The sequence below is a fragment of the Sceloporus occidentalis genome, unplaced genomic scaffold, assembly GCF_023333645.1.
Source record: "Sceloporus occidentalis isolate IW3139 unplaced genomic scaffold, rSceOcc1.0.p SCAF_1, whole genome shotgun sequence".
NCBI lineage: Eukaryota > Metazoa > Chordata > Lepidosauria > Squamata > Phrynosomatidae > Sceloporus > Sceloporus occidentalis.
Genome location: NW_028316981.1, coordinates 197,771,464 through 197,792,726, shown reverse-complemented (window position 1 = coordinate 197,792,726; position 21,263 = coordinate 197,771,464). Strand labels below are relative to the sequence as shown.

The 21,263-nt window shown below is 37.7% G+C and overlaps 1 protein-coding gene across 2 annotated transcripts in view; it reads left to right on the top strand.

The window, feature by feature from the left end:
* Positions 1-21,263, top strand: part of ECPAS (Ecm29 proteasome adaptor and scaffold) — a 76,482-nt gene that overhangs the window by 3,381 nt on the left and 51,838 nt on the right. For both annotated transcript variants that reach the window (XM_089488327.1, XM_089488335.1), the window contains exons 3-16: positions 7,187-7,317; positions 7,928-8,044; positions 8,635-8,753; positions 9,845-9,994; positions 10,608-10,779; positions 11,278-11,417; positions 14,298-14,379; positions 15,379-15,498; positions 16,021-16,106; positions 16,567-16,645; positions 17,581-17,630; positions 19,514-19,580; positions 19,668-19,790; positions 20,729-20,832. In XM_089488327.1, coding sequence (XP_089344453.1) covers positions 7,187-7,317; positions 7,928-8,044; positions 8,635-8,753; positions 9,845-9,994; positions 10,608-10,779; positions 11,278-11,417; positions 14,298-14,379; positions 15,379-15,498; positions 16,021-16,106; positions 16,567-16,645; positions 17,581-17,630; positions 19,514-19,580; positions 19,668-19,790; positions 20,729-20,832 — 1,540 coding nt within the window. The remainder of the gene's footprint in view (positions 1-7,186; positions 7,318-7,927; positions 8,045-8,634; positions 8,754-9,844; positions 9,995-10,607; positions 10,780-11,277; positions 11,418-14,297; positions 14,380-15,378; positions 15,499-16,020; positions 16,107-16,566; positions 16,646-17,580; positions 17,631-19,513; positions 19,581-19,667; positions 19,791-20,728; positions 20,833-21,263) is intronic.

Below are 21,263 nucleotides of genomic sequence, written 5' to 3'. Positions count from 1 at the left end.
TGTATATAATAGTGGTTTTATACACACATACTCTAAGCAGTGTGTGTGTGTATGTGTATGAAGCATGAATTTATATATGTGTGTGTATATAAACACATACACTCTAAGCAGTTTTTATGTCTATATATACAGTGTGTATATATATATATATACACACACACATATTGAGAGAGAGAATGGTTTATATAGCATGAATGTATATATATATATATATAGCATGAATATATATATACACACATATACATACACATACACACACTAAGCAGTTTTATATGTGTGTGTATATATATATATATGAATCTGCTTAGAGAGTGCTGAATTCACTATTAAGTGGTATAGAAATGTAAATGCTATATATGTGTGTGTGTGTGTGTATATATATATATATATATATATATATATATATATATATGTATGTATATGGTGACCCCATGAATTTCGTAGGGTTTTCATAGGTGGTTTTGCACTTTTGCCAGGTTTTGTTGTTGTTGTATTTGCCTTCAAGTCGTTTCCTACTTAATGGTGACCCTAAGGTGGGCCCATCCTGGGGCCTGGTGACCAGACGTCCTCCTTTTCCAGGACATGCCGTCCATTTCTGCCTTGTCTCCCAAGAAGAATTCCAAAATACCCTCCATTTTGAGCATGATTAAAGCTGCATCCGCACCATAGAAATAACCCAGTTTGACACCACTTTTAAGTGCCATGGCTCAGTGCTGTGGAATCTGGTTTGGTGTGTGGCCCCAGAGCTATGTGACAGAAAAGGCTACATGTCTTACAAAACTACAGTTCCCAGAATTCCATAGCCTGGAGCCATGGCACTTAAAAGTGGTGTCAACCTTGATTATTGGCAAGTTCCTCCAGAGAGTTTGCCATTGCCATCCTCTGAGGCTGAGAGAGTGTGACTTGCCCAAAGCCACTCAATGGGTTTCCTCCTTCTGAAATACAGCCTATTGCACCTGGTGTTTATTGACGGTCTCCCATCTACGTTTTAAGCAGGGCTTAACCTGGCTGAGCTTCCAAGATCAGACATGATCTGGTGATAGCTTTAGGGTATTTAGGCCCCATGCCCATCATAGCACTCCCCTCAACACTGGACCTCCCTAAAATAGATTTACTTGATTCCCCTGCTTTCTCACTGGATTGTCCTTTTTGGGTGTTTTACAAGATCCAGTGTGGCTTGAGAATGGTGCATAGTGTCCATCCTCCATACAAGGACTGAAGGGGCAGGTATTTACATGAGTCCAAAACACACTGCAGAAATAATCCAGTTTGAGACTGTTTTAACTGCCCTAGCATAGTGCTAGGGGACTTCTGGGAACTGTAGTTTTCTGAGACATTGAGCCTTCTCTGGTGATGCAATAAACTACAATCCCCAGGATTCTATAGCACTGAGCCAGGGCAGTTAAAGCAGTCCCAAACTGGATTATTTCTGCAGTGTGTTTTGGACCCCAATCTCTTCCCGCTTTGTTTTAGTTATTTTTATTCTCTCTTCAGTCTATGATTCTGCATAGCGCAGACTGGGCTGCATCCGCACCGCAGGAATAATCCTGTTTGACACTACTTTGACTGCCAAGGGTCAGTGCTACAGGATTCTGGGAATGGTAGTTGGTTGTGGCACCAGAGCAGTCAAAGCGGTGCCAAACGGGATTATTTCTGCAGTGTGATGACTTCACTTTTCCAGATTAGTATCCAGTTTTAGCACCCTGTCATATCTTCCTAGAACTGGAGGTTGGGAGGGGAGATGGAAAGTCTGTAAGGTTCGCACACACCTCCTTTTTCTCTATTGCATCAGAGTCAATCTGTCAGATGCGGCACAGAGAAAGGATGCTGAAAGTGCAGGAGAAATCTATTGCTTCCCAGTCTGTGCCCCATTGCCCTTCCAAATTCAGTCCCTCTCTATTCCCATTAAAGGGACTCTGGCCTCCCTTTGCTAAGGCGTGGCATACCAGGGAAGTGATTCTTTGAGACAGGAAATATCTGCTCAGTTTCCGACACTGTGGCCAGATGGGAAATGTATTTTTTTTGTCTCTTTGGAAAAGACTCAACCACAGCCTTACATGTTCCTGCCTACATCCCTGCAGAAAAGAAAATGGTGACACTAGGCCTATGCGTATTTATTTAGGGCAAAATATTTACTCAGTTAAACCGAGAGGGATGGAATATTTTATTTTGTAAAGACACTAGGTACGGAGTGTCATTGTAAAAGCTGCTTTACTTGAATGGGGCAGTTCTTGGAGCCTTCTGAGCTCTAGTTCTTGCTTCAGAATAAATCATGCAGATTCTCCTTGTCTTCATGCATTACTATCTTTCTTTCCTTGGGGGGGAACTTGTGCGATGTGGCTCAGTACCTGTCCCAGAAAGTTGCAATATATATAAAATATATGTGTGTGTGTGTGTGACTATATCTTTATATGTACATGTGTGTGTATTCTTAATATATGTTTCTCAGTCTGAATATATATGTGTATATATATATGAATCCTTAAGAACAAAACATAATTTATTTTCTGTTCTTCTTAAGACTGGTACACTTAAGGCAGAAATGCCCCCCACGCCCTTTATACAACTTGGTATTATTCAACTTTCAGACTGATATACGTTTGACGCCTCTTAATCTGTACTTAATTGTGAGAATGTATCTCCACTCCCCCTAAATTAAACATTTAAAATGTTTATAGTAATGTGTGTACAAATAATATTTTCAAGTCTGTAAGACAGCTCAGGATTATTGCAATATTTCCCAGAATATTATGGTAGTGGGCACAGTCTCAGAGACAGTGACCACAATTTGGACGCAGGAGGCTTGATCCAAATTATAGAATGCTGATTTACTGAGCATGAAACATTATGCTGAGGGCTACTCTTTGATTGTTTCAATTGCACATGAGAACAGGTAAGAAGTCATGGTCCTTCCATCAGCCTTTTCTTATTGTGACATCCAAATCTGGTACTCTGGATTCGTGTCTCCCTTGACTCTAATTCTGTGGTTCCCCAAACTGTGCTCTTTAAGGGATTTTGGACTTCAGCTCCCAGAATCCTAGAGTATTATCCAACATGGCTGAGGCTTCTGGGAGCTGAAGTCCAACACGTCTTAAAAGGCACAGTTTGGGAACCACTGCTTTAGCTTATCCAGGGAGATCTGTGGTTTGTTTAGTTATCTCTTCTTGCAGTGGGAATGATTGGGCAGTATTCTCTAGCATGTGGCCAATAGGCCACAAGCATTATATCTGAAAATGCCCATCACGAGTCTTAGTGGACCACAAGTGTGATGCAGCAGCTGAAAAAAGCAATGTGTTTCTAGGCTGCATCAATAGAAGTATAGTGTTTAAATAAAGGGAAGTAATAGTGCCACTCTGTTCTGCTTTGGTCTGACCCCACCTGGAATACTGTGTCCAGTTCTGGGCACCACAATTTAAAAAGGATGTTGACAAGTTGGATCCAGAGGAGGGCAACCAATATGGTGAAAGGTCTGAAAGTCATGCCCAGTGAGAAGCAGCTTAGGGAGAAGGGAAGGCTAAGGTGTGATATAGCAGCCCTGTTTAAATGTCATACTTAAGATGGAGCAAATTTGTTCTTTTGCAGCTCCAGAGAATAGGGCCCGGAGCAATGGATGCAAGCTACAGGAAAAGAGATTCCACCTAAACATTAGAAGGAACTTCCTGACAGTAAGGGTTGTTCAACAGTGGGATATACTGCCTCAGAGTGTGGAGGAGTCTCTTTCCTTGGAGGTTTTTAAACAGAGGCTGAATGGCCATCTGTTGAGGGTGCTTTGATTCTGTCTTCCTGCATGACAGGGGGTTAAACCTTGAGGTACCGTAGTATGTACCTGTATTTCATTTATTTGCAAATTTGGAGAAAAATACAGGAGACTTGAGGCCAGTGAGAGGCACAAAGATATAGGAAATGGCAGGAATCCAAGTGTAGTGCTTGGTGTGAATCAGCTTTAAGCTTTAAGCTGTTCCACAGATCTTAATGTCTCTCCCCAACCTTGTGTCTCTTGTGTCTCCCCTCCAGTTATGCAAATACAGTACAGTTATGTACTACACTACTTGTATAGCATATTATAAAAACCAAAATATTCCAGATTTGATGCCTCAAAACTTCACGTCAGGCTTTTTGAAGCATTTTGGATTTCAGGGATATTCAACTTGTATTGAGTAATGAGTAACCTACCTGTATTTATTAACTTTTCCTAGTAATATAGGTAATGAAGTAACATTTCAAAAGTAACTTAGTAAATTGGATTGACAGGTTATTTTTATTTTTGGTGTAATTAATAATGGTTTCTTTTTACTTTTTAGAGGAAGTTACAGACATTTTTTATCATCCTGTTTTTTTTTAGAAGATAACAAAAATAGTGATCATGAACATGAAAACAAAATGGAATTAGTTACTTTTTAAAATGATACTGTTAATGGCAATGTATCATTTTGGGGGCCTTCGTGATGACTGACATATCAAATTACTTTTCAAAAGTAACTTTTCATGTTCTGGTCTTTGGTGGTCCATTTGAGCTCTATATTTTTTTCTGCCTTGTCTTTCCCTGCATGCTTCTTCTGTTTAAGGATATTTGGGGGCTGGAGGAAGAAAATCCAAATACAATTGGCCCTCTATATCCACAGATTCAATTATCTACAGCTTGAAAATATTTTTTTCAAATATTGAAAATGCCTTTGTGATCTGTTAGATTATTGGTAAGTGCTTTTTCATACTTGTATTCTGCAGCCCATTGCCTATAAATGTCCAGTTACTTCTTCCCCTCTCCATATACTACACTGCGGTGCTGTACTCTACTGTAGTGTTGGTATGTGTGTATGGGGATTAAGACAACGAGGATAGAAATAATCATGCAAACATAATCAAAGCATGACCAAACTAGCTCTACAGTACTAACATATGCATTATTCTGATAGGATATTGAGGAGAAAGTTTTAAGGATTGACAAAAGTGTACACTGGTTCATTTTGAAATTTCTGGCCTTTTAGAAAAGTGATTTCTCCCTTATCATTATAGTGTTGAAATCTCTATTGCTGTTACAAATGAATGTGTTCACTTGAGGCATAAGTGAACATTATTTCCTAAACCACTTCACAAAACATTATTTTTTCCATTTCTGAAACAGAAATGGAAAAGCGAAATGGTTGATGAAACTATGAGGAAATACAGATGGATAGATTAACACAAGTCATGAGAGATAGACCCAAAAAACAAATAAGAGAGGAGTGGTTGGAAGTTATTAAGTTCTTGGAACAAAGATGGGGGAAGGTAGCAGTACTGAATTTGTAAGTAAGAAAGCTAGTCAGAGTTAATAAAGATATTGATAAGTTAATCATACTTAGGGAAAGATGGATCCACGGTAAAAGAAGAAGATGTAAGAAAGACAAGTTTGAACAATAATAGATCGAATTGGTAGGAAGGAAGTCAGTATGTATGTGATAATTTGGATGAGTAACTGAATGTAGAAGATTGATTAAAGAAGAGTCGGATGGAAGGATAGAATGCAAAACAGGACCGAGTATGTGTGGAAGGTTAGTGTAAGTAGAAAGATAGAAATGAAAGAAGAAGGAAAGATGAGTGAATGGAGGGAAGAGAGGAAGGTAAAGATGAAGTTTGGGAAGGTGCAAGTAGAGGGACATAGGTTGAGGTAAGAAAGGGATAAAAGGGGAAGGACTCTTCATTTAGTATGTATAATCCATATTATTGTTAATATGAATGTATGGAGTAAATGTTTGTATGTATATGATTGTTTATATGTTATATGTATGATTGTTTATATGTTTTTTTAAATAATAAAATTAAAAACAAAACAAAACATTATTTTTAATGTGCAAGCATTGTAGTTCTATTTTGTCTTGTACAAGGCTTATGTATTGTGGCAGCATTCCTTGGATATCTTCTGCTGATTAGACATGTTATGAAGTATATCTAGTTTGACAAGTCACAGGTGTACTGGTGTCTTCATCCTGTGTTTCAAGCACAAATATATGATGTGCTGAAAATAACTGTGTATTCTATGATGGACAAACTCTCTGAGATCATTGTGTAGATTGCATTATATTTTTTCCAACATGACTGTAGTGCATTTACCTCTTCCTTATCTGGCTCCAACTGGGAACAGTGCTGCTTTTACAAAAAATAATAAGGAAGTTATTTGAAAAGATGATAATGATGTTTGGTTAAAGTTCTAAAAGGCTTTCTTTTGAATAAAAATGGTCATATGTCTGTTGTTAAAATATGGTTCTGTGGTAGTAGTATATGGTCAGCTTTGGGGACACTACTTTGAAAGTTGTGAAGAACAGCTAGGATCATTCAGATGTGTGGGTATTTTTTAGCGTGACTAAATGAATAATCTCACATGGATTCTGGGTTTGTTATTCATACTATGGAACCACATCTCTGCCAGTTTGGGCGTTCACATGTGCTAGCCCTCAAATAAAAGAGGAGCCGACGATGCAAATGTATTTGAAACACATTAAAGGCATGGAGAGTTTTATCCTGCTTTATCCTGGGTCTATTCACATTGGTTATTCACACTGCTGACAATGCAAATCTTTAAAAAAAAAACCTCAGGGCAAAAACCTGATATCGATTATACCAGGTTAAATGGGGTTTTTTGCAGCCTGCCTCCCCAAACGTAATTGGATGTATTCAAAATTCATCTGTCTTCAGGCTCTTTGAATGTATGCAATATGTTGTAGAATAAGGGTTCTCATTCATGTCTTGCTTAGATGTCCTGCTTGCTTGCCATAGAAACTGACGTACAATAATAGCAGTACTGTATACTGTGTCACTGTGACACTATATTCCTTTTTACACATGAGGAGAGTCCTGTGGAAATGTTGAGAACTCATGTAGAGTAGAAGGTTCAAACACAGTACTTCTTGAACTGAGCATAGCTTAATACTTATTGGACTCTTAGGATTCAGTATTGGTTATGACACCAATCAAGTGGTTAGCAACTGACTATAAAGCAGAGGTAAGGATCATGCAGCCCTCCAGATGTTGGACTGCAGCTCAGTAGAGTATAGTCAAGTTACATAGTTTTGGAGTTAACATTTGTGCTGTAAGTAGAACAAAATTCAAGGCATTGTAGAATTTATATTCAAAGATGATGTTGAGATCCGGATATGTTGCTCTTTGTTCTAGATTTTTAGTTCTAAATTAGGCTTCTTTTTCTTTATTTTAGATCAGCTTGAACGTGTCTTTTTGCGTCTTGGCCATGCAGAAACAGATGAACAATTGCAAAATATTATATCCAAGTTCCTACCCCCTGTTCTTCTGAAGCTTTCTAGTACACAGGAAGGAGTGCGCAAGAAGGTATGGATGGGTGTTTGTATACAGAAGCTTAGATAAACACAAACTGTTTTAAAATCCTCCCATATGTTGGTTTTATAAATTCAATTTAAGATGGAGCCAATGAGTGTAGCATCACATTTTTAAAATACGTACACTTGTCCCTCTCGATTTGCAGACTTAGAGTTTGTGGTCTTGGTCCTTTGAGGATGGCAAACAAGGAGGGATAAAATGGTGCATGCGCAGCCATTATAACCAATGGCAACTTGAATATTTGTGTTTTTCTGGATTCGTGGGGGGGGGGGGTCCAAAACAGATGCCCCTGAGCTGGTAACCTGAAATTATTTCAGTTGTCTATTCTGGTTCAGGAAAATGTAAAGATTTTATTGGTTATGGTTCTTTCTTTTTTTTAAGTTCAGTTTAGTCAAAGGTGCTGACAAAAGCAGTAATAGATTGGAGCTATTCTGAGAGATTAAGTCAGAAAAAAGATAATACATGGCATTTGGGGGATTTTCTTGTTGAAAACCCAAAGATTATTTGTTTGAATTTGTGAGAATTATATTTCAAACTAGTGGAAGTATACTTGTGGAATCTAAAGCAGTGAAATCAAGGGAAATTATTTTCCTCTTTTCAGGTTATGGAGCTACTAGTTCACCTGAATAAGCGTATCAAGAGTCGCCCTAAAATCCAGCTTCCAGTGGAGACCTTACTTGTCCAGTACCAGGATCCTTCTGCAGTGTCCTTTGTTACAGTAAGTACTATCTTTCTTTAAAATTTCTGCTGATGAAATAGAAGTTATTGTGGTTTTTCCTTGAAGACTTGTCATACCTAAGAACGGCATCCACTTTCTAATAAGTATAATTTTGTCATTTTAAAAAAACCAAACATGTATTGAATGTTTATTATTAAGGCTTTTCCATTTATCATCTTTAATATTTCTATTATATATTTAAATATTAATTAAATATTTCTATTAAGACCAGTCTAGCAAAAGGTTCCTTAAGCTCTTGAGCAGTTGAAACCAGCATCTTGGCATCTACTTGGGAGAAGCAGAAGTACATTACCTGAGGTGTAATGTACTCAGGTCATCTCACCTCTTTTAGGAAGTGAGCTCTAGCATTCAGGCCCATGTAGAGTGCATTTTGATGATCTTGGTTGAGATTTTTTAAGGTGAATTATATTGTACAACTTCCTAGTGAACTGGGCTAATTGATAAGAGAATTTCAGTGGCGTTTGCCCCAAATAGGCTGGTTTTACCAAGTTCTTAAACCTTTTGTGGAGCTATCCTATGGAACTATTTTGTGGTGGTGTTATATATAGATGTGTTTTGAACTTTTGCAGAATTTTACAATCATATATGTTAAGATGGGTTACCCTCGTTTGCCTGTGGAAAAGCAATGTGAATTGGCTCCCACTCTCCTTACTGCAATGGAAGGAAAACCTCAACCCCAACAAGACAGGTATGTCATCCTGAGCATACAGCTTCTTTTTTTCTTGTCTCAGTTTTGATTGGCCAGTTGTTGTTTTTAAAATCTTATATTTTTCCTTGATGGACCTGTATGTATAATGGGATCACATAGCTTGAATGTTTTTCAGTGTGAACAGGAAGAAGTCTAGGCTAGAATTGTCTCCTTAATGTAATGTGCTTGCCTTTCTTTGAGAATAAAAAATAACTGATTTTTATTTTTATTTTTATTTTTTAATGGAGACACATTTGGGTTTTTCAGTGTATCAGGCACTTTTGGAAATGTGGGTGTTAGAACTTTTCCATTTGTCTTTAAGACTGTGATCCGTGTGATGCCATTTGTAAGCGGTGATTAAACCACAGTTGTTGCAAAAACATGGCTTATAGTCATGTGAACCACTCCCTTTTCATGGGAGTGGTTAATTTTCTTATGGCTCTTTACAAACCAGAACTGCAAATGAGTGGTGGTTCTTGGTTAACGATTCCTGGTGTGGTTGGGTGCAGCAGACCTGGAGTCCTGATTTGGAGAGCACAGTAAGCTTTTGAATCCTGGTTAGCATCAGCTTCCAACCCAAGAATGAGGAGAATTATTTGGAATTCTGGCATATTATTGTGTGAAAACAGGACTGTATCTTGGCTTAGTCATTAATCAAAATGGAGACTGTGGTCAAGACATCAGAAGACTAGGACTGGGAAGGGTAGCTATGAAGGAATTAGACAAGAATCTGAAATGGAAAGATATGTCATTGCATACTAAAGTTAGGATGGTCCATGCTATGGTAATTCCAGTTTCTATGTATGATTGTGAAAGCTGGACAGTGAAGAAAAGCTAGTGTTGTGGCACCAGAGCTCTCTGACAGCGAAGGCTAAATGTCTCACAAAACTACAGTTCCCAGAATTCCATAACATTAACATGGCAGTTAAAGTGGTGTCAAACTAGATTATTTCTGCAATTGGGGTGAAGCCTGAGGCATGAAGGTCAGTGTCACTGTCATGCTTCACTGTGTGTTTTGTTGGATTAATGTAAAAAATTAGCTGGTGTCCTGTTTTTATTAAGTAGTTGCAGTAAATATAATTGTTTTTCAGCCTAATGCACCTTCTAATACCAACCCTTTTTCACATGAAATACCCCGTTGAACCTCTGAAAGCAGCTTCTCCATTTAATCTTGCTGAAAAACCAAAGACTGTACAGCTGCTGTTGGATTTTATGTTGGATGTCCTTCTTATGCCTTATGGGTAAGTATGACACAGAAATTGCTGTGTTAACTCCCACAATAATTGCTACTGTAGTTTATCAGGTCTGCTGCTTTCTACAACAGACATGCCATCAGTTTTTCTCTTTGGAATAAAAAACTGATGTTTGAAAAACTTTACTTTTATTTAGAATACTGGTATTAAGGTTTTGCAGCCTTGTTGTATTTTTGTCTGTTTTATTTATATGCTACTAAGGTCTTTTTGGTATGGCTTTGTGGATGCAGAGTAAACTCTTCCTAAGGAATATGTAAGAACTTATCTGTGTTTGCACGGCTAAAAGGTGTGAATCTATGTGGTTCACAAAGGAACATTAAATATCTTCCTTAGAACTTGTTGAGGGAAGGATTAGCTGTCTGCACTGTTTTAGTCCCATCGCTGCAGGTAGCCAGAGTGTACTGTGGACACGTGACATAAGGAGCTAAAATTAGGTTGCACATTGCCTTATAAAGCTATAGTTTGGCTAGATTCCTCAGTTTGTTCAGCTTCCTACTTTGGCACATTCTGTGGTGTTCTTAGATTGCCCCGTCCACCATTTGCTACCTCTGATACAGGAAATTCTAATTCTATCTTAAATACTTTAATCTCTCCTTTTTAGATATGTACTGAATGAATCCCAGAGTCGCCAAAGTGTGCCGACAGGGCAGGGCTCTTCTTCATCAAATAGTTCTGGAGGCTCTGGGATCCCTCAACCTCCTCCTGGGATGAGCTTTTATGCAGCCAAGCGAGTAATTGGAGATAGCCCATGGACACCTGAACAGCTGGAACAGGTATTCACTGCAATACAAAGGAGTGACATTGGTGTCAGAAATTGGCACATGGATGCATGTTAACTCATTGTTAAGGATGCACGATGTGTTACTAGAGTCTCCTCCCCACAACCTCTCCCCCCTTACAAGTGCCTATAAAAATTGGACTGTGTGATCCTACAAACAGAGGTGTAATGAAAAGGACAACATTTGGGAGGGAAAATGGTCAGGTGTTAGCTCCATACATTGTTATGAGAGGAAAGAGTGCTGTAGTCATGTTATTCATATGGTTACTGCAAATCTAGCCTCAAAATGTTAATGGGAACAGTGGTACTCTGTTGGAGTAGGGTGACATTCAGGTGTAGGAAGTATATCTTATCTTGTTAAAATGCAGCCTATAATGAACTTTTCATCCATTTTTAAACATCTGGATCTATTGTTTTGTATCTAATCTACCGTAGGTTCTTGCTGTATATAGGACCTAATCAGACAACTCAACTTTTTTCCTGTTTTCTGCAGTGTAAATTGGGCATTGTTAAGTTCATTGAGGCTGAGCAGGTGCCTGAACTTGAAGCTGTCATACATTTGGTCATTGCCTCCAGTGACACACGGCACAGTGTGGCCACAGCAGCAGACCTTGAACTTAAAAGCAAGCAAAGGTAATAACCTGCAATTTTAAACATTTGAATGTTTTTTTTGTTTTGTCTTGTTTTAGCTAATACAGAGGGAAGAGATTTTTTCCTGATTATAAAATAATGTTGCTTATTACTGTTGAATGCATTGGCAATCGCATTTTCTAAGCTGCTAGTGCTGTGACATTGTAGCATCTCCTCCACTAACATTTTCTGCCACTCCTTTTTTCATATACTTCAGAATCTAGGTGGTTGAAATATCTGTGTAAGCATGGATGGTAATAGGTTCATTTCTGCTTCCTAGACCCTAGAAGAAATCTACTTTTCTACACAATTTACTAGTTTCAGTAATAGCTTCGTTGTATTCTTACACAACAGAAAGCCTGCTTTATTCTGAGAATTGGGCTAAGGTGGTTATGTTATGAGATGGGCAGATAAAACGTTTATTTTATTATTTATTAATTTCTGTGATGAGAAGGGATCAGGTTGTGCAACTAGCCTAGTTTCAACATCCTTTTATGTATGAGCTCCAGGTCCAACCTTCTTGTATTGAACAGGTTGGTATGAAGATTGTTTGCACATTTGGCTGAATGTGAGAGGTATTTTAAGTACTTTCAGTGAGATATATGAAGAATTCCCCATAAGACCTTTCTGGTCAGGATAGTACAAGACCTTTGGAGTGGAACCGGCATGCACAGAGGAAGTGGAGCAGAGCTTGCATTTTTATCCTTGGTCCTACCTCCCTGAGTTTAGGTAGTTACACGATGCTGATATCTAGAAATGGGAAATTTGTTTCCCAAATTTGTAAGAGCATAAGAATACCAGTATTATAAATGCTGCTAGAATGCATAGGTGACAAAAATGATTATTCACCCACTATGTTAACAGTGTCAAGGCCCCTCTAGAATCCGTGGTACGCAATAAAGGGAATAAACAACAATTACTAATTGAAGAAGTAGACTGTTCTTTAGATCTGCTTTTGTAATTTTATCATGTTATTTCTTCTTTTGGAATTAGGTTTCCTAGATTCTTCCAAAATTCAGATTGATTAGTGGGTTAATGATAGACATTTACTTACAAAAGTCATATTAAATCTGCAATGGGCATTGTCAGAAGACTGAAGGGTCATTTTAAAGTCTTGCTGACTAGGCAGGCTGCACCTCTGTCTTTTCCATTAACCAGAAGACACTTTCAGACAGTGTTGTGGAAATGTATTGCTTTTTCAGAGTGGGGTCCACAATATGGTGTTTAACTACCCAGAGTGCTTTTGCAGTGGAAAAGTATTTTTCTAGATGAAGCAAAGACTTGAGGGGCAAGGAGCTCCCAAGGGAAGGGCTACATGGGACCCCTAAGTGCTGCATGTGGACTACAAGGTGCATGATTCCCACCCCTACACTAAATCAGTGGAACCCAAATTAGACATGGCTAATCTAAGTCTTACTGGTTTCAATAGGTCTCTGAATAAATCTTGATCCAGCTATACAGTATGTTCTATTTTGACTTTGTAGTTATTTCAGTACTAGGGTTGCATAAGTATGCTGTTGGGTTTGACAGATCTTGGTTGTGTCACAGTTTGGAGAGACATTTATCACAGCCTTTTATTTGAAGGAGGTTTACAGTGATGCCAGCACAACTTCTTCATAGGATAAGAGGGCTGAAGTATGATTCTAGGTATCTGCATTTAAAAAGAGAAAAATATTGTGAATTGTTAAAAAAGATAGTGAGTTTGGTGCTATAATAAACTTTAATAAAATTGCAACAGAAAAGTATAAATACAGTAAAAAATACTCTATGCATATGGTTAGCATGAATGAGGATGTGTTAATCAGGATCTGCTTTGGGCTCACAAGTTTTTTTAGAAAACTTTAAAGATGTTATGGGATAATCATTGGAAGAATTCAAAATCCACTAAAAGGAGGAGCAGGGATGAGGGGGGCTTAAAATATCACCTCAGTCAGTATATATTGAATTCAATTTGTACAAATTTGCGCAAAGTATCTAGAAATGTAGGAACTAAACGCATGTTTCATATAGCAAGATCAAAGTCAACACCAGGTTTTTGTGCGTTTTTTGAAAAAAACCTTAAGAATAATTTCAGTTATTTTACTAGAAATCCATATGTGCCCAGTAGGATTTCTTCCGGTTTTTTTTAAAAATAGCAGATCTTATATTCCCAAATCTGGCTAGAATCTTGGGATTTCCAATCACTCATATAGTGGTCTGTCGCAAGAACAGATTGGCAATCTCTGCACTCATGCAAGGAAATATCTAAAATCTTGAAAAAGTGTAAGAGAGGCAGTGACAAATGCTGGTGGATGCCTTGGCAATCTGCTGTGTGTATAGAGCTCCACTGTTTACTTCCAACCCAAGGATGGATCTGTGCAGAGCAACATATTTCTTCAATACTTAGCTCTGTAGAGTCCATAGAGTCAAGGAACTATGAAGAGTGGCTTGGGAAATTGCCATGTCGTCCCACCTAACAGTGTTGGCAAAGCAGCTTGTTCTTCCAGAACTGAGCAATATTTCCTCACCTTTTGAAAGAGGCTTTCCTTCAGTTTCAATATGTTTTGCTATATTGCATTGGCAGTGTGTTTAAAAACACCAAGAATTTGTGACAACTATATAAAATAGATAGAAAGTCCTACTTACGACACAGCCACATCAACTAATCAACTAATTCCTTCTCAGGAAGGCAAATAAGTAGCAAGTTATATAAATTTAGAGAACCTGGTTTGTACTCAGTCTGAGAACTCAGTGTGTGTGTGTATTGATTATTTTACTCAGTTATTGGAAATTTAAAGCATAGAAGAAAGTGTTACACTGCTGGCAGCAGATTAGTTTTATTTACAATAATATAAAATAAATCCCACAATCTAACTGTATGTATTTTCTTCTAACATTCTTTAGTTTAATTGACTGGAATAATCCAGCCATCATCAACAAACTGTATAAAGTGTATCTTGGGGACATACCACTAAAAACCAAGGAGGTAAGATTTAATTTCTAAAATCCATGTTCCTTCTCGATTTAAAAAAAACAAAAAACCTTTCTCTTTAAAATGAGTATTTGTACTTTGTTATTTTACTTCCTTTTGTACCACGTCACACCCAATTATGTGGTGTTTAGAGTTATTGGCTTCTCATGCTCTTCCTCCTCCTATTAATGAGGAAGTGAAGAAGAAATAATTTAATCTGACTATTGCTTTTCCCTGTAGTAGCCATCCATGTAACTGGATGACAATCATGTTCTCCCTTCAATACTTCAGTAACTTTTCTTAGGCCAAATCTGCCTGGGACATTCTGAGTTAATATCTAATTGTAGCTCTTATTCTCCACAAAATGGAGCATACATTTTAAAATAGGTGTTAAAAATGGAGAAAAATGCAAATTATTGAAGACATTATTATTCTTTTCAACTAAGCTCGAGGTTAAAGTTCACCTTCCATTTAAGATATAAAAACTAATAAATATATGTTAATCAGTTAAAGTGCCATGTAACCCACATCTGTTGCCAGAAGGAGAAAGTTAACATCTTACTAGCTCTTATGAAGAATTTGTCACATTCTCAGGCAGCCTAAGGGAAAGTCAGTACTCATGACATCATTTTGCACTTTTGGCCTTTTAAAAGATTTTATGCACAGTGCATGAGAAGAAAGTGCCCTGGCATTTTGGGCACTGCTGCCATGTTTCCCACTGTGGTAGAGATTATTATTTATTCATTTAACTTGTATCTTGCCTTTCTCCTGTAAGTGGGAATGGATAAGCTATAAACATTTTGTTTAATGCCCCCCCCCCCGGGTTTGGTAAACTATGTTTATATCTACATTTCATAACTGAACTTATCTGACAGAACCCCAATCATATGTATGCATTATATCTACTTGTATGTATTTTACAATATTGGTACTATAAAAACTTCTGCTAACATATGTACTGTGTAGTTCTGGCTATAAAGTTCTTTGCCTTAAACCCATATCTTTTTATACCAGGGAGCAGTTCTGAAACCCGAACTGAAACGTGACCCAGTCAGCACACGTGTTAAATTAAAGATTGTCCCTCATCTTTTGCGTTCCAGACAGGCTGCAGAAACATTTCCTGCAAATATTCAGGTAATGTTTTCTCTCATGCAGTAATGCTGATCTCATTTCTAGTATGCAGCATAAATAAGTAATCTTTTACAGTAGCACATGGAAGAAACAAGTAGGTTGTTGCTATGTTCCTTCAAGTCATTTCTGAATTATGGTTACCCTAAGGTGACCTTATCACAGGGGTTTCTTGACAAGATTTATTCAGCGGGGATTTGCCTTTGCCTTCCTCTGAGGCTGAGAGAGTCTGACTTGTCCATAGTCAACCAGTGGGATTCAGAGTCTCCGGAATCATAGTCCAACGCTCAAACCATTGCACACTGGCTCTGCTTAGATATCATTTATCTTAGACCCCATGTTTCATAGATCATTGTTGATATTTTTTAGAATCACTTTAAAGACTGTCAACCTTAATTGGGATACAGAAACTTCTGGTAGGAAAATTCACATCACAGTTAGACCTACCCTTATAATGATTGTGGTTCCCGTGAAAAAGAAATCAAAATAATAAGTGTTCAAATGAAAATCCTTTTTTCCCCCTGCTAGGTTGTTTATGATGGACTGTTTGGTGCAAATACCAATGCAAAACTAAGAACCTTATCTCTTCAATTTGTGCATCATATTTGTGTGATGTAAGTATTTTAATATTCATGGCATCATATGTAATGATATAGTCTTGGTTGTCAAAATACAGTTAAGTGATTCTATGGTGAATGACATATAAAGTTCAACCTAGTGTCTCTGTACCCTTTTCAGTGTAACACATGATGTTATACTACTCAGTATTAATCAATTATAATTATAAACTTGTTTGTATCATGTGTATTCAATCCCCAAATCATGGGAGCATAGTTTACACTCTTAAGAAAAGGTAGCAGTGAAACATACAGTATCCTAATCAAAAAGTATCCTCAAAGGGCCAGTTTTTCACTGCCTGTCAAAAGGTGAGGCATGACTGAGCAGAGAGGTTTTCCATTAGAACTTGATTTCCACTTGATTTATCTCTTTATCAAGGAAAATGTTTACTAAAAGAATGTCTTGCAACAGTACAGTTGATACGTACCTAATTTTTTTTAATGTGTTGAATTTCAGTTGCCCAGACAGTAAGATCAAGCCATTAGGTCCAATGCTTCTGAATGGACTCACAAAACTGATTAATGAATATAAAGAGGTGAGTTTAAAAGCTCCACTTAAAGAATGACCTTTTTTGTAGAGTCGGTCATATAATTGCTCTTATCTGAGAAGATGTTTGATGTTTGGTTCAGATGAAAAGTATAATACAGAACAGCAAGTGCTTGTAAAGAAAAGAAACTGCCACTCTTGGATAGTCAGAACTTCATTTAATAACATGTAAGTTCATTGCTCCTACGTGTAGTTCCTGTACTCATTCTATGCAGTTTCTTTTGGCGATGCACAGGGAGCACCTTTTGGGAGCTCTCTGGACTCTGGAGTTTTTGGATGGTGCAGCAGATGTGCCATCTGGATTTTTCTGGTTATCAGCAAACATTTAAGGGTATGGATTGGGAAAAGGGCACACTGTCCAATCTTTTGTTTGTGCTCAATAGAGGACAATCTTGTCCTTCTGTCTGAGTGTACTTGCCTGACCTCTGAAACTACCAGGCATCCAAATTTGGATATAACGTTTGAATAAAGTGTATTAATATAAAATCCATCAAGTTTAGAGGGTCAAATTTTGTCATCAATTCCCAGATTATACATGGAATTGTGCTACTTAAGCATGTTTCAAACTCTTAATTTGTTCCACAGTGTCTTGCATATTGTATAGTTCCACAGTGAGTAGGATTCCTTTTTTAAAAAAGTAAAATTAAAGGATCTGGGAGCAGTTTTGTTCTCATATACTACCATTTTTTCAGCTTTGCATTTAGAACACAGTCCCATCTCTTCTTTATTTTTAAAGAGGTTTACCATCGCAGATAATTATGCTGGTTCTGGATTTTTTGTGTCCTTGAAACATGGTTTATTACAAAATATATGAGAAGAATGATACAAGGTGAAATGTGATAATCGGGTTAATTAGGACATCTAAATGTGTATTACTTCATAGTTCTTTCTGTTGATGTTACTTTTTTTTTTTAATAATTGAAGGACCCCAAATTACTGTCAATGGCCTATTCAGCTGTTGGAAAACTGTCCAGGTAACAGAAATTATTTAAATTCATGAGATACCAGCAAATTGTACCAAAATAACTTGCTACTCTGTCAAGTTTTATTATTATTATTTATTATTATTATTTTAACTGATGTTGGAGTTTTAATGTTGCATTAAAGGCTCAATGTTTTGACTGAATACAGGACATTCTCAATTGATATCTCACCTCAGGTGCCTTAGAATGCACTTGTAAAGACACACTAGTGTAGGAGAGCAGGATGTTTGGGTTTTAAAATATTGATGGAGGGAGCAGCATTGTATGGTGGTTTGAACCTTGCACTATGACTATGGAAGTTGTTGTTAACTACCTTCAAGTCTACTTAGACCTATGGTGACTCTATGAATGAGAGACCCCCAAGTCACCCTGTCTTCAACCATGCTACTCAGCTCTTGCAGATTCATGGCTGTGGCTTCTCTATTTAATCTATCCATCTATCAGGAATGTGATCTTCCTCTTTTCCTATTGCCCTCAATAGTCTCTTCTAATGAGTCCTTTCTTCTCATGATATGGCCAAAATATGACAACCTCAGTTTGGTCATCTTTGCTTCTGGGGAGAGCTTGAGTTTGACATGCTGTAGGTCCCATCCATTGGTTGTTTCATCAGTCCACAGTATCTTAGAATCATAGAAACATAGAAGTCTTCTCCAGCACCACTTCTCAAATGAGCTGATTTTTTTCCTGTCAGCTTTCTTCACTGTCCAGCATTTACAACCGTACATAGAAATGGGAAATATGATGCATCGAAAATCCTAAATTTAGTATTTAATGATATATCTTTATGCTTCAATATCTTGTCTAGTTCCTTCATAACTTCCCTTCCAAGCCCTAGTTTTCTTCCGATGTCTTGACTGCAGTCTCCCATTTGATTGATGATTGAGCTCAAGTATGGAAAAATCTAGAACTATTTTGATGTCTTCATTGTCTACTTTAAAATTAAGTAGAGATCTGTGGTCATAATTTTTGTTGATGTTCATCTGTAAACCAGGGTTCAAATCCCTGCTTGGCTATGGAGAGCCACTGGGTGACCTTGGGGAAGTCATAGTCTCTCAGTCTTAGAGGAAGTATGAAATCTTGCCAAAAAAACAACAACCCTGACATAGGTTTGTCTTAGGGTTACCATAAGTCAGAAACAACTTGAAGGCACACAGCGACCACAAGATTTTTTGGAAAAGGATATCTTTTCCTTTGGTATCGCTATGGTATATCTGGATAATGCTGGAGGGAGCCATACCTTTGGTATGTCTGGAACCATACCTTTGGTATGGCTGGATAGAGCTGGAGGGAGCTGGAGTTCAGCAACACATGGATGAACACAGTTGTGCAAGCATTCCCTATGCAATTACAAGTAAGTTCAATTAAACACAATGAGATTCAAAGTAAGTATGCATAAGATTGCACAGTCTTTCTAGGCTACAAACTTGTTCATGTTTACTTGGTAGTCACCCCCCCCCCCCCCCCTTTTCATAACAGTTGGGTGGACTGTGCTGTCAGGTTTCCAATTATTTCTGTTGTGGTCTTGAATTTCTTGATTTTCATCATGACTCAAGTATGTATCACAACCATAAATTCATATCCTCCCCCACCCAAAAAAACCCCTCTGGAGATCTGTTTCAAGTTGGTTTCTGTTAGACACATGTTAGGCACTGCAATTTTAAATTAGTTTTACTCTGGTTGAAGATAGTGTTTAATATGTTTAAGGTTATTATACTCGGTTGTTAGCTCAGTTGTGTTTATGGTGTTGTACCTATAAGACTATGAAAAATAACATACTTAAACTGTATAAATAGCATATGCTAATTCTAATGTATGTTATTTTTTCACTCTTGAATATTGCTCTTTCAAAGTATTAATTTTCCCCTTCGTTTTAGTCGAATACCTCAGCTGTTCACCAAGGACCTGGCACTAGTTCAGCAGTTTTTTGAAGCCCTTTCTAAGGTTGATGATTTTAGAAATTTATTTATTTATTTATTTTTCATAGAATTGATTTGAATGGTAAGTACTAACAGATTTATCTTATTTCAGGAAGAACCTGATACTAGACTTGCTATTCAGGAGGCCTTGTCTATGATGGTTGGAGCATACACCAGTTTAGAAGGAGCACCACGCACTCTTATGGAGGCACTAGTGGCTTCTAACCTGATTAAGGTAGGTTAACAGAGAATATGGAAGGCTGGATATCTTTTCATGTTAATTCTTTGAAGCTACTGAGATTTGTATACAGGTTTTTATAACATTAATGATAAATTCTTGTTCTTTTAACATTTCTATCTGCTTGAAAGGTGTCTCATGTTTTTGTAATGCAGAAAAAATAGATTGTATCTATCCACTATGTTCCAGAATGGTCTGATTTTAGATAATACGTATCAGTTATATAAAGGTAGTATAAGAAATGAACCAAGTCTCTCTATTTCAGAACACTGAAGGCTTTTATGATAGTCTCAATTGCTTGCCTGTAGAGGTTAGCCAGAATGCCTTTTAACTGCCACTCAGTGTGTTGTATTGCCAAAGATCTTTGGTCTTAGGAAAGACAACACGGAAGTATTGACTAAGAAAAAGAGGGAATTCACATGAATTTGGGTATGAGCAGGGAAGAAAAAAAAGGGGGGGGGGCAAAGAGGGAGCGGAAGAAAAGATAGGGAGGCGAATACCCACGGCCCGGAGCTGCACAGGTGAGGAGGGCTTCACATTGTGTGAACATGTGTTACTATGTATTAGTCATATCTTCAGAACCCATCTCTTTGCCCTAGACCTAATGTGCTGTGCTATGCTATATATTTTGGTCCACCAGCTCTGGCAGTGCTTGAACTGATACTGCCATGTTTGCTGACCACTTGCCAGTTTCACTGGGCAAAAGGTTTAAATGTATTGAAGGTGATACTACTTTCCAGTATCAGTAATTCTGATTACTATGAAAAACCTAAAGTGGCTTTGCTCCTTTAGCTAAATGATAGATGAAGTGTATTCTCCCCCCTCCCCATAGCTGCCTTTTAAACTTCTTTTTAAAGCTTATTTGTGTTTACTTCATGTAGGGAACTATGTTTTTCAAACAGCTTGATGATGTCTCCTTTTCTTTCATTTTTAAGCCTCAAGTCCAAGTACGTCAGGTGGCTGTAAAATTCGCCAGCACAGTGTTTCCATCAGATCACATTCCTTCGAGATACTTACTTCTTTTAGCTGCAGGAGATCCGTAAGTTTTATAAGGAGGGAAGCATAAGAAATAATGGATGGGAGCAAGTGCTCTGTATAGCTACACTTTGTTGTGATTTGAGATATAAGAGAGTTAACCAAAAGCTTGCAGTTGATTGTTTCGGTGAATTTGTCCTGCATTATGCTAATAGATCATGGCTGTTCCAGCTCAGTAGTTTATGGCTGAACCTATAGTGGTCCAGCTAAATACAGATGACTGACAGAAAGCTGGTGAGGGAGGGAACACCATTAAAGCTATCATAAAAGAAAACTAGTATCTGAAGACTGGCTTTATACAAGAAAGACATCAAGGCAACAATTGATGAAAGAATCCCCATTAGAAGGTTAAAGAAGATGTGATTTTTCACTTCCCATGCACCATCCACAACGAGGAGTTATCCTTTTCTTCCCCAAAGCCCTCCAAATCTGTTG